The sequence below is a fragment of the Chrysemys picta genome, unplaced genomic scaffold, assembly GCF_011386835.1.
Source record: "Chrysemys picta bellii isolate R12L10 unplaced genomic scaffold, ASM1138683v2 scaf149, whole genome shotgun sequence".
Classification (NCBI taxonomy): Eukaryota; Metazoa; Chordata; order Testudines; family Emydidae; genus Chrysemys; species Chrysemys picta.
The window spans coordinates 18,798-32,795 of NW_027052856.1; the positions used below are offsets into that span (position 1 = coordinate 18,798).

At 52.7% G+C, this 13,998-nt stretch overlaps 1 protein-coding gene across 1 annotated transcript in view; it reads right to left on the reverse strand.

The window, feature by feature from the left end:
• LOC135978160 (class I histocompatibility antigen, F10 alpha chain-like) overlaps positions 1-12,734 on the reverse strand; it is a 28,224-nt gene extending 15,490 nt beyond the window's left edge. The window contains exons 1-2 of the mRNA XM_065579200.1: positions 12,518-12,734; positions 5,315-5,578 (exon numbers count right to left, since the gene is read on the reverse strand). Coding sequence (XP_065435272.1) covers positions 5,315-5,578; positions 12,518-12,578 — 325 coding nt within the window. The 5' untranslated portion in view covers positions 12,579-12,734. The remainder of the gene's footprint in view (positions 1-5,314; positions 5,579-12,517) is intronic.
• Positions 12,735-13,998: the final 1,264 nt, after the last annotated feature.

Sequence of the window (13,998 nt, forward strand, 5' to 3'; positions counted from 1 at the left end):
CCAGCTTGTTCTGGGCTCCCGAAAGGGGAGAAGCTTTGAGGTGGATTGAGTGCTTTATGAAGAACTCCCACAAGCAAATGGCCTCCTGACACAGTGGGGAGAAGAGCGGGCCGCTCTCTGCCTGTTGATGTAAAACATGGCTGCCATATTGTCTGTAAGAACTTGCACCACCTTGCTTGCGATGGTGGGTAACAACACCTGACATGCTAGGCCAACCGCTCTGAGCTCTCTGACGTTTATCCATAGCAAGAGTTGCTGCCGGGACCACTGACCTTGTGTCGTGAGGTGCCAAAGATGGGCAGGCACTGTGAGCACCGAGTCCAAATGATGGCTGTTTGGCTGGTACACTGAGGCCAGCCAAGCCTGTAGGGGTCTGAGGTGCAACCTCGCATACCACACCTCGTATAGGCACGCGACCCATGTGACCCAACAGCCTGAGTGGGCTCCTGGGAGGAAGGCCCTGGCCTGGGTAGAATTGAGCAACGCTCCGATAAACACTATCCTCTGAGCCGCGAGGAGTGTTGGCTTCTGCTCGTTTATCAGCAGGCCCAGGTTGTTTGGACGAGGTGGATGCTGGCTTTCACCTGGGATTGGACTGGTCATTGACCAGCCAGTCACTGAGGTACAGATACACATGCACCCCTCACCTTCTCAGGAAGGCTGCCACTATTACCAGCATTTCATAAAGACCCATTAGGCTGCTGACAGGCTGAACGGGAGGATGGTAAACTGGCAATGAGTCTGGTTCACAACAATCCCAAGAAACCTTCTGTGGCCTCGGAAAATAGAGGTGTGGAAATAGGCATCTTTCAAATCGAGGGTGGCGTCCCAGTCCCCTACATCCAGGGAAGGAATGATGGAGACAATGCACAACTTCAGTCTTTGAGATGTTGCAGGTCTAGAATGGGTCAGAGACCCACTTTGGCACTCAGGATTAAGGATCGTGACGTTGCACTCCACATACTTTATGGAAATATGATTATGAATGTGAATATGATGTAACTGGAATATGCTTTATGCAAAACGTCTCTTGTATGATGTCATTAGAAAGCTTGTAATCTACTGAGTGTGTTCATCCTATTTGTTTTCATGTATTATTTCTATGTCTGGAATTGGGGAAATATGAAACTTGTATCACTGTTGTAGTCACACCAGGTGAGGGCCGTCAATGGGGCATTGGGAACTTGATGGCTCCTATTGATTAGGGCAATTGATGGTAAATGATTTATTTACCTGAAAGCCTTCCTGTGTACATGGGGGCCAACCAAGGAGGAATGGAGACTTGACCATGTCACCTGGTAGTGAAATCCATCTTAAATCTGGTACTTTTCCATTTAGCAAGAGGGGCAGGGACCCAGAAAGAGAAAAGATTCCCACCTTGTGCCAAGGTTATAAAAGGGGGTGCCAGTCATGAGAAAACCCCTGCTTATCAAATGAGATGTCTGCTGGATCTAACAAAGACTGTACCAGGGGAAAGGATTGGGCCCAGACTAGGAAAGAGTCCAGTCTGTGAAGTAAACTTATTGGAACATCTTTGAGGATGATATATTTCCTGTAATCAGTTTCTTAATGTATTAGGCTTAGACTTGAGTGTTTTGTTTCAATTTGCTCTGTTACTTACTTTGTTCTGTCTATTACTTGAAATCACTTAAATCCTATTTTCTATACTTAATAAAAACACTTTTGTTTATTAATAAACCCAGAGTAAGTGATTAATACCTGGGGGAGCAAACAGTTGTGCATCTCTCTCTATCAGTGTTATAGAGGGTGGACAATTTAGGAATTTATCCTGTATAAGCTTTATACAGAGTAAAAGGGATTTATTTGGGGTTTGGGCTCCTAAAAGGTTGAATACTGAGTGCTGGGAAAGTCCCTGTTAACTGAGAAGCCCCTGGGCTGAGTGAAACTGTTTCTGTGGCCCAACCTCTGTGTCTGTGCTGGAGGTGACTGGTGTGTCTAACTCAGCAAGACGGGAGTGGAGGGAAACCTGTTCGGGTAGGAGGGTTGTTCTCAGTGGTATCCCAGGACATGGAGTGACAGTCTCAAGGGGAGTCTCTGTGACCAAACGCGTCACAACTTCAGCCTGGCCTCCCTGTCCTTTTTCAGATGTGGACTGAACTGGTGGAAGAGCTGACAGCGATCCGCAATAGGAGTCTCATCCAAGCACTTTAGACAGCTGGAGTGCAGGTCGCTCAAAGGCATGGGCTTGCTACAGGAGGCACCGGGTTTGAAGCCCGGAGACCGAGACATGCCCAGTTTCAGGAGCAGAAGAAACTCTGCTAGAAGAGTCCAACTAACTATTTATATCAGTGGTGTCCAATACGTTCGCCACTAGCCACAGGTGGCTAATAGGCTATTGAATTGTGGCTAATGCATGTGGCTTTTTTGTAATGTGGCTAATAAGAAACATTCAAAACCACAAGTGAGGCTAGCAGTGTGGCTAGCATCGAATTTCTATTGGACACTGCTGATTTATACCAATCAACTAAAGTCAAAAAGTGAGAAAACAACTGAGGTGAAAAGGGAAGAAGTGGGCTGTAGTCCACGAAAGCTTATGCTCTAATAAATTTGTTAGTCTCTAAGGTGCCACAAGTCCTCCTGTTCTTTTTGAGAGAACCACTGAGAATCTGGAGAGATGCAGGGCGGCTGGTCACAGACACGCAGAGATCCCAAGCCAGGTGCCCGAGAGGAGTGGGGTGGGTCAGCCCTCCCCACCCACCCCTCTTCTCCTCCGTGCTGCACTCCACAGGGATAAGCAGGGTGGGGCATGTGACGAACTGGGACTGTTCTTAATGTGGTCTGTGACTGCTGACAGGGGAGTGTGGCTAGGATAGTCTGCAATGGGGGGATGGGAGACTGACCAACGGAGAATACCTGAGCATGTAACATGAGAACCCAGGAAGGGGTTAGAGGCCAGGTGAGACCTTTGCCTGGGAAACTGAACAAAGGCTGTGGGAGGGGTCGCTGAAGGAGAGTCTCGGAAGCTGGCTTGTGAGGTGGCTGGGAAGCAGAGAGGGCTCTGACCTCCCAAGGGGGCTGGGGTGCCTGAGGACCCCAAGATGGACCTAACTGAGGGGTATCCTGTGGTCTGTGCCTGGAAGACCTGTCTTGGACTGTGTCCCTGTCATCTAAATAAACCTTCTGCTTTACTGGCTGACTAAGAGTCATGGTGAATCGCAGGAAGCCGGGGGTGCAGGGCCCTGAGTTCCCCCACACTCCGTGACAGGGCACCGATGAGGTCTCAGAGGGACCAGACCCCGAATTCCCCCATGTGCATGTTGGAGGCAGACACAGCTAGAGAGAACACTTGGTGGTCAAGATGCAGGACTCAGGACAGTCTCTGGCGATCTGGCAGCCCCAGGACGGGGGGAGGAAGAGGGGTAAATGGGGGGAGGAGGGCAGGAGGGACAGTGGTTTGGGGAGGGGGCAGTGGGAACAGAACAGCAGCTCCCCAGCACAGGCGAGCAGAGCCTCTCTCTCAGCACTGGGGAGGCTGGTGTCCGTGTGAACAGATCAGGCTGGACAGGCTCAGCAGCAGGGGACCAATGGGTGAGACTAGTCAGGAGAGGGTTAAATTAGCTACAGAGGGGGCGGGCTGGGGGGCAGACACTTGGCAACCCTCCATGCTGTCGCTTAGTCCTGGGCAGGGCCACCAGAAACCCAGGTGTCCAGGGCAGGACAGGAATTAGTTCTCATTGCTGCTGTCAGTGCTGGGAGCCAGGAGGGATTGGAGGTGCTACAAGGGGCTGGGGACACTCCTGGGTGAGCACCAATGTGACAGGCCAGTACCACTGACACGGGGAAAACAGGGATTGTCACTTGCGAGTCCCCTGTCAGGAAGGGAGGAGCAATTACGTCAGAGAGACCGTCACCTGCCAGGGACAGTTCAGCAGCGCCAGGCACTGAACGCTTATGGATCATTCCCGTGCTAAGTGAGACAGCACAATCGGGGCCTGGCCAGGTGACTACAGCCCCCCACATCAGGGACTGAGCAGGAAGAACGGCTCTGTACACGTCTATCGTTAGTGCGCAGGGGAACCTGCCTGACCCCGGGGGCTCCGTGCTGGGTTTGTGCTGCCAGGAGTAAGGCAGCCCGGGAGTCTCTGCACGTTGCAAAAAGAACAGGAGTACTTGTGGCACCTTAGAGACTAACAAATTTAGCTGTAGTCCACGAAAGCTTATGCTCTAATAAATTTGTTAGTCTCTAAGGTGCCACAAGTACTCCTGTTCTTTTTGCGGATACAGACTAACACGGCTGCTACTCTGAAATCTGCACGTTGCAGGGGCTGATTCTCTCACTAACTCTCCAGCCAAAGTTGATGACACTCTGCGGAGTCTGACCTGAGATAAACTCACTCTGGAAATAAGACAAAGTGAACAATGAAGGAGGCTCACTGGTGAGCAGCTTCTCCCCAGGGCTGGGGTGAATGCAGCACTGCCTGCTCTTGTGACTTTACTGTGCGTTTCATGATAGTGGGTGGTTTTAATAAATCCCCAGTTCCTGGACTCATGGGATTAGGGGAAAGTCTCAGCTCTCTTTTCTTACAGCAGTAACTTCTAGTCCTTCTAGCAGCAGGGAAAACCCCAGAAATGTGTCCCCTAAGGGCTCAAACCAGAGGGCAAATAAAAATAAGCTCCAGTATTATTCCCAAAATACTTACAACGCTTAAGCCAAACTCAGGATTTTGGGGGTCTGACTCGTGATGTCTGAACACTTGGGGCTGTCGATATTGGGGTTCCCCATCACTCGATATCTGGGAATTGAGACAAGACATCTCATAACCCTGTTCTAGCTCTAGGGTCTGACAGAGTCACTGTTGTAGCCAGAGGAACAAACCCCCCTGTCCAGAAATCGCTGGGTGCGATTCTCTGGCCTGCGTCACCAGGAGGTCGGACTAGCCGGGTCTGCTGGGAACTTCTGGCTTTTGCACCTCTGCCACTCTGTCTGGGAAATATATGTCTGGGAAAGGGCGGGGGTGGGAGGGGGCCCCCCGAAGGGCAGCAGAGGCAGCTGCAAGTGGGACTGGTAGCAGAAGTCTGGGCTGTTTGGGGAGGGGACAATCTGAGAGTCCCACTTTGGAGGATGTCAAAAAATCTCCTTCGCATGGACCCTCCATCCCCTCCCCCCATCCCATATCCCTTTGTCCCCCACATTCACACTGACTCCAGCGAGAAAATGCGCCTTCGGACTCTGTCCCCTCCCCCCATCCCCAACACACATCCCGGTGTCCCTTCACCCTGTTTACATCAACCACACTCCCAACCCCCACCCCATTTCCCTGCATCCCTAGGTCGTGTTGTGTCCTTCACTCACCCTCGGTCCGGTTGTAGAGCTGACTCAGGGTGTTCAGACTCGCGTTGTACCATTTGTGGAAGCGCTGTCCCCACCAGGTCACCTCGTCCCAGAACTCCGAACCCTCGTTCTGCGCCATCCACAGTGTGTAGGGCTCCGCCCTCTTCGTCCCACTGGTGTAGACATAGGTGAGCTGATCGTCCACATACACAACACGGCTGTACCAGGGCAGCCCCGGGGCAGGCTCCGACACCACAGTGTCCAAAATGCGCCTGGAGTGCAGGCCTGAGGGGGGAGATTGGGGGAGGGGAGAGTCAGACCGAACCAGACCCTGCCAGGAGCCCCTGGCAATATGCGAGAGGCAGCGCCATCCCTTAGGAGGGCTCCTGTGGGAGGGAGATCTGGGGAAGGGCTCACAGAACGGCCTGACCGGGGAGAAAGAGACGGTGGGGTAGAAGGAGAAAGGGAGGCAGGGCTGGAGGGGGAGTGAGGAGAGGAAGGGGTAGGGAGGTACAGGGGGGCTGGAGCATGTGAGGAGTACGGGAGCATATGGGGACAGTGTACTGGGGGTACAGGGGAGTGTGAGGCAGGAGAGGGGGCCAAGGAGGAGGGGCAGGGCTGGAGTGCGGTGTGGGGAAAAGGAAAGGGGGTGTTATGGGAGAGGGTGGGGCAGGAGGACTGGGGGAGAGGAGATGCAGGAGCTGAAGCTGGGGAAGGCAAGGTGGGCAGGGGAATGTGTCCAAGCTACAGGTGGGAGCCAGGACACCGGCTGTGCACAGAATTTACTGTAATTTATTCAGAACATAAGAACAGCCAGACTGGGTCAGACCAAAGGCGCATCTAGCCCAGTCTCCTGTCTTCTGACAGTGGCCAATGCCCAGTGCCCCAGAGGGAATGAACAGAACAGGGAATCATCAAGTGATCCATCCTCTGTCGCCCATTCCCAGCTTCTGGCAAACAGAGGCTAGGGACAGCATCCCTGCCCATCCTGACCAATAGCCATTGGTGGACCTATCCTCCATAAACTTAGCTAGATCTTTTTTGAATCTTGTTATAGTCTTGACCTTCACAACGTCCTCTGGAAAGGAGTTCCACTGGTTGACTGTGTGTTGTGTGAAGAAATACTTCCTTTTGTTTGTTTTAGACCTGCTGCCTATTAATTTATTTGGGTGACCCCTAGTTCTTGTGTTATGCGAAGGGGTAAATAACACTTCGGTATTCACTTTCTCCATACCAGTCTTGATTAAAACTATGATTTTATCATGGATATTTGTAGTATAAGACCTGGACAGGTCCTGGGCAACGAAGAAAAGCTCACGGAAGCCCGTGACCCATCCGTGACTTTTACTAAAAATATCCATGGCAAAATGGGGAGCTCAGCTGCGTGACCCACACACCACCCACGGGCTAGGCAACTGCAGGCCACTCAGAGCTCCGGGTCCCCCTGCCACCCACAGCAACTGGGAGCAGTTGGTTCCCCCACAACCCACGGAGGCCGCCCCACCGCTCCCGGCTGCTACAGGTGACAGGGGGACCGCACAGCTTCCGGCCGCCGTGTTCTGAAGTCATGGCGTTTGCTGGAAGTCACAGATCCCATGACTTCCGCAACCTCTGTGGAAAAAAACCAAAGCCTTAGTCTTGATTTTATAGACTTTCATTATATCCCCCCCCCCCGTCATCTCTTTTCCAAGCTGAAAAGTTCCAGTCTTATTAATCTCTCCTCATGTAGCAGCCATTCCATACCCCTAACCATTTTTGTTCCCCTTTTCTGTACTTTTTCCAACTCCAATATTTCTTTTTTCTGATGGAATGACTACATCTGCATGCAGTATTCAAGATGTGGGCATACCATGGATTTATATAGAGGCAATATGATATTTTCTGTCTTACTATCAATCACTTTCCTAATGATTCTCAACATTCTGTTAGCTGGTTTGATTGCCACTGCGCATTGAAAAAACGAGGAGTCCTGTGGTACCTTAAGACTAAGCTTTCGTGTATGCATCTGACAAAGTGGGTTCCAGCCCACGAAAACTTATGCCCAAATAAATTTGTTAGTCTTTAAGGTGCCATGGGACTCCCCTTTGTTTTTGCAGAAACAAACTAACATGGCTACCCCTCTGAAACTCCACATTGAATGCATGTTTTCAGAGAACTATCCACAATGACTCCAAGATCTCTCGAGTGGTAACAGCTAATTTAGATCCCACCACTTTATATGTATAAACTGGGATTATGTTTTCAAATGTGCATTACTTTGCATTTATCCACACGGAATTTCACGTACCATTTTATTGCCCAGTCACCCAGTTTTGTAAGATCATAGAATCATAGAAATTTAGGGTTTGAGGAGACCTGGGAGGTCATCTAATCCAATGCCCTGCTCAAAGAAGGACCAACACCAACTAAATCATCCCAGCCAGGGATTTGTCAAGAAGGGCCTTAAAAACCTTCTAAGGATGGAGATTCCACCAGCTCCCCAGGTAACCCATTCCAGTGCTTTACCACCCTACTAGTGAAAAAGTTTTTCCTAATATCCAAACAAGACCTCCCCCACTGCAACTTGAGACCATTACTCCTTGTTTGGTCATCTGCTACCACTGAGAACAGTCTAGATCCATCCTCTTTGGAACCCCCTTTCAGGTAGTTGAAAGCAGCTATCAAATCCCCCCCATTCTTCTCTTCTGCAGACTAAATAAGCCCAGTTCCCTTAGCCTCTCCTCATAAGTCATGTACTCCAGCCCCCTTATCATTTTTGTTGGCCTCCGTTGGACTCTGTCCAATTTTTCCACATTCTTCTTGTAATGTGGGGCCCCAAAATGGACACAGTACTCCAGATGAGGCCTCACCAATGCCGAATAGAGGGGAATGATGATGTCCCACGATCTGCTGGCAATGCTCCTACTTATACAACCCAAAAGGATGTTGCCAAAAAAGCTAACAAGGGCACACTGTTGACTCATATCCAGTTTCTCATCCGCTGTAACCCCTAGGTCCTTTTCCCAGAACTGCTGCGTAGGAAATCGGTCCCTAGTCTGTAGCAGTGCATGGGATTCTTCCGTCCTAAGTGCAGGACTCTGCACTTGTCTTTGCTGAACCTCATTAGATTTCCTTTGGCCCAATCCTCTAATTTGTCAAGGTCCCTCTGTATCCTATTCCTACCTCCAGCGTATCTACCACTCCTCCCAGTTTAGTGTCATCTGCAAACTTGCTGAGGGTGCAATCCATGCCATCCTCCAGATCATTAATGAAGATGTTGAACAAAACCGGCCCCAGGACCGACCCTTGGGGCACTCCGCTTGATACTGGCCGCTAACTAGACATGGAGCCATTGATCACTGTTGAGCCCGATGATCTAGCCAGCTTTCTATTCACCTTACAGTCCATTCATCCAGCCCATTCTTCTTTAACTTGCTGGCAAGAATACTGTGGGAGACTGTATGAAAAGCTTTCCTAAAGTCAAAGAATAACATGTCCACTGCTTTCCCCTCATCCACAGAGCCAGTTAACTCATCATAGAAGGCAATTAGGTTAGTCAGGCATGACTTGCCCTTGGCGAATCCATGCTACTGTTCCTGATTACTTTCCTCTCCTCCAAATGCTTCAGAATTAACTCCTTGAGGGACCTGCTCCATGATTTTTCCAGGGACTGAGGTGAGGCTGATTGGCCTGTAGTTCCCCGGATCTTCCTTCTTCCCTTTTTTAAAGATGGGCACTACATTAGCTTTTTTCCAATCATCCGGGACCTCCCCTGATTGCCATGATTTTTCAAAGATCATGGCCAATGGCTCTGCAATCACATCAGCCAACTCATTTAACATCCTCGGATGCGGTGCATCCGGCCCCATGGACTTGTGCTCGTCCAGCTTTTATAAATAGTCCTGAACCAATTCTTTCTCCACAGAGGGCTGATCACCTCCTCCCTATACAGTGCTGCCTGGTGCAGTAGTCTGGGAGCTGACCTTGTTCGTGAAAACAGAGGCAAAAAAAGTATTGAGTACATTAGCTTTTTCCACATCCTCTGTCACTAGGTTGCCTCCCCATTCAGTAAGGGGCCCACACTTTCCTTGACCTTCTTCTTGTTGCTAACATAGCTGTAAAAGTAACCCTTCTTGTTACTCTTAACATCCCTTGCTATCTGCAACTCCAAGTGTGATTTGGCCTTCCTGATTTCACTCCTGCATGCCTGAGCAATATTTTTATACTCCTCCCTGGTCATTTGTCCAATCTTCCACTTCTTGTAAGCTTCTTTTTTGTGTTTAAGATCAGCAAGGATTTCACTGTTAAGCCAAGTTGGTCGCCTGCCATATTTGCTATTCTTTCTGCACATTGGGATGGTTTGCTCCTGCAACCTCAATAAGGATTCTTTAAAATGTAGCCAGCTCTCCTGGATTCCTTTCCCCTTCATGTTAGTCTCCCAGGGGACCTTGCCCATTAGTTCCCTGAAGGAGTCAAAGTCTGCTTTTCTGAAGTTCAGGGTCTGTATTCTGCTGCTCTCCTTTCTTCCTTGTGTCAGGATCCTGAACTCGACCATCTCATAGTCACTGCTCCCAGGTTCCCATCCACTTTTGCTTCCCCTACTAATTCTTCCCTGTTTGTGAGCAGCAGGTCAAGAAGAGCTCTGCCCCTAATTGGTTCCTCCAGCACTTGCACCAGGAAATTGTCCCCTACACTTTCTAAAAACTTCCTGGATTGTCTGTGCACTGCTGTATTGCTCTGCCAGCAGATATCGGGGTGACTGAAGTCCCACATGAGAACCAGGGCCTGTGATCTAGTACCTTCTGGTAGTTGCCTGAAGAAAGCCTCATCCACCTCATCCCCCGGTCTGGTGGTCTATAGCAGACTCCCACCATGACATCACCCTTGTTGCTCACACTTCTAAACTGAATCCAGAGACTCCCAGGTTTATCTGCAGTTTCATACTGGAGCTCTGAGCAGTCATATTGCTCTCTTACATACAATGCAACTCCCCCACCTTTTCTGCCCTGCCTGTCCTTCCTGAACAGTTTATATCCATCCATGACAGTGCTCCAATCATGTGTTATCCCACCAAGTCTCTGTTATTCCAATCACATCATAATTCCTTGACTGTGCCAGGCTAAATCCAGGGTTGCAAGTTCAATCCTTGAGGGGGCCATTTAGGGAACTGGGGTAAAAAAATCTGTCTGGGGATTGGTCTGCTTTGAGCAGGGGGTTGGACTAGATGATCTCCTGAGGTCCCTTCCAACCCTGATATTCTATTCTATGATTGTGACTTCCAGTTCTCCCTGCCTGTTTCCCAGGCTTCTTGCATTTGTGTATAGGCACTTAAGATAACTCGCCAATCGTCCTGCTTTCTCAGTGTGAAGCACAAGTCCTCCTCTCTTGTGCTCTCCTGCTCGTGCTTCCTCCTGGTATCCCACTTCCCTCAGGGCTTTGGTCTCCTTACCCCCCGCCCCCGCCAACGAATCTAGTTTAAAGCCCTCCTCACTAGGTTAGCCAGCCTTCTTGCAAACCCCAAGTAAGTTGGGCAGTGTCCTTTTCCCCTCTTCCAACCCTTATCTTCTATGACCCAGTAGGGTCAGGCTGCACTGGGGCCTAACCCTGTTTAGGTCAAACCACACCTGTTACTGAGCCTTAAGCCATTTTAAACAAACCCCAAATCCACCCCGCAGCCTCACCCGGATCAATACGGGCTGCTGAGCTGCCCAGCGTCTGAGCTGCTGCCTCATGGAGAACAAGGGAAATTCAAGTCCATGCCAGGAAAAGCAGGATGTGCCTTCCCCTCTCCTCACCCCATCCTACTGGGATCCAGAAGCTCTTTATCCGGCAGCTACGGGAGATCCTAACAGTACAAACGCAGCAGCTGTTCTGTGCTCTGCAACGGGAGCTCGCACCCAAACTAAGACCTGATTAATCACAGATCCAGGGTTCTAGATCTCCCCTCGCCCTGGGGTGCTAAAACACCACCAGAGACAGAGGGGAGTTAACATCTCTTCTCTAGGATGACACCTCTAACGACCTTCTTCCACTACAGATACAACCCATTGCCATTGCTGACTGGGAGTACAACTGGACTGGTGCTGACACAATTTAGCCGTACGTAGCCAAGGACAAACCACACTCAGGAGTTCCAGGCACTGGGGTGAAACCCAGCGTGAAGAACCTTCTGGGAGCCATGAAAGGTCAGAGATCCAAGAAGCCTTTTCCCTTCATTTAACCCTGGTCTATGGGTGTGTGTGTGTGTGGGGGGGGTCGTCTAATTTACTCCCTCTCCCTCAACCTGAGCTCTGCAAACAGGAAGAATCATGTCTGAAAGCTCCGCCCTGCCCTGAGACGCGGGGAATGAAACACCCTGGGCACTGCCTGGACCCGGGGATTTCCCAGTCTGAGCACCTCACGGGGCTGCGACGGGCTTGTCAGTGTGTGCAGCACCCATGGGTGCTCTGGCCCCAACGAAGCCTCATCCCCTGGCTGGGTGAGGTTGGCATTAGATGAAGGGGTTACAGTTCGGTGGCTCTCAGCACCCCACTACACACAGTGTCCCAGCAGCGACCCTGGCAGCACCTGGCACAAGGGGGCCAGGACCCCCCAGTCACTATAGCAACGTCACCGTTCCATGTCAGTGATCGCTCAGTGCTGGGGGGTGGGGGGAGCGGTGTGGTTATCCTGACACCTCTGAAAGCAGAGCCCAGAACTGCCCCCCCACACCCAGCTCCCCCCTCCCTGCACCCCCAACCCGACTGCCCCCCCACACCCAGCTCCCCCCTCCCTGCACCCCCCAGCCCGACTGCTCCCCGACACCCAGCTCCCCTCTCCCTGCGCCCCCAACCCGACTGCCCCCCCACACCCAGCTCCCCCCTCCCTGCGCCCCCCAGCCCGACTGCCCCCCTCACACCCAGCTCCCCCCTCCCTGCGCCCCCAGCCCGACTGCCCCCCCACACCCAGCTCCCCCCTCCCTGCACCCCCCAGCCCGACTGCTGCCCGACACCCAGCTCCCCTCTCCCTGCGCCCCCCAACCCGACTGCCCCCGACACCCAGCTCCCCCCTCCTGCGCCCCCCAGCCCGACTGCCCCCCCCCCGACACACAACTCCCTGCACCCCCCAGCCCGGCTGCCCCCCACACCCAGCTCCCCCCTCCCCGGCTGTCCCCCGACACCCAGCTCCCCCTCCCTGCGCCCCCCAGCCCGACTGCCCCCCCCACACCCAGCTCCCCCCTCCCCGGGGTCTCCCCCCGATACTCACGGCAGTGGCCCCCCGGCAGGGCTACAGCCCCCAGCAGCAGCAGGCGCAGCGCCAGGGCCATGCCCGGTCTCGGCCCCACAACCCGAGAACCCCGCGGGGCGCTGAGACCGGACTCCAGCTCCCAGCTACTGGCCGTGTGAGCCTCCAGTCTGCAGGGATTGGCTGAGAGGGGACCATCCCGCCAATAGCGGCGCGCAGCCCCGCCTCCGTCACCGGTCGCTGGGCAGAACCCGCTGGGCCGGCTGGCGAAGGGGAACCGAATGTCTGAGCCGGGGGGGGCGGGGGCGGGATGAGACCTGGGCCCCGGGGCTGTAATGGGCGGAGCCGCCATTAGCTCGGCCGGTCTCTGGCCCCGCCTCTCTGGGGTCAGCTGGTCCGTGTGTTCCGAGGCTGGAACTCGGGGGGCCGCACCCCCGGGCTGGGGGCGGGTGGCACTAGGGGAAGGGGTCACAGTTCGGCTCAGGGGCTCTCAGCCCCCCACTACACACAGTGACCCAGCAGCGCCCTTAGCTCTAGTCGGACCTGCAGCCCCCAGGCCCGAGACCCCTTCCTGGAGCTCAGGGACTTGTCTGTCCGGCTGGGAACTTTAATCACTTTCTGGATTTCATGAATTAACCCCTTCCCGCCCCTCTCCCTTTGCGGGGAGTGACCCCACAACAACCCCTGGCACTCCTACAGCCTCACTGCCCCCAGTGATTTGCCCTGGAAGCAGCAAATCTAGGGCTAGAACCCAGGAGTCCTGGCTCCAGCCCCCTGATCTAAGCACAAGGAGATGGTGACCCAACTCCTGTATTTTATTTGCTTTTGCAAGTCATGGGGCTGTTTACCTCATTTCGGGGAATTATTTTTCGTTAGTCTCCTCCTGGGAGCAGAGGAGGTACCAAGGCTCTGGGGCCTGAGACCTTTGCCCCGTGCTGCAGGACAGTCACTGTGGGCGTTAGTATCACTGGGCTTTGCATACTGCCCTGGGCCGGTCTCTCCTGGTCTGGGGAGCCAGGCTAATGGGAAACTTCCCCAGCTGGGATGCTGTCAAGGCTGATTCCCCACGCTGGCACTTTGAGTGCAGAAGGGGGGGGGAGGGTCCACAAGGACTCTAAAAATTAATACTGGCCACTCCAGGCTTGTATTAAACTCCCAAGGTTACAGATCCCCCTGGCCGTGGATTGGTAAATGCTGCCACCCCTTTGAGAGCCCAGGAAGGCGCACTTGGGAATTCCTTCCTGTGGGGTACCCCCGAACTCTTCCCCCCCTGTCTGGGGAAGAACTGAAAAAAGGAAAAGAAATCAGCTGCTGCCACCAGCTAACTGAAAAACATGCAGAGACCTCTTAAAACACAGAAATCCAATAATGTTCTTAAAAAAGGATCTCCCAGCAGTACGCCTTCTCGCTCTCAGCTCCTAGTGCCTCTTGCTCCCAGATCCTCACACACACCACCACAAACTGAAGTGAGCTCCTTTTTAAACCCAGGTGCCCTGATTAGC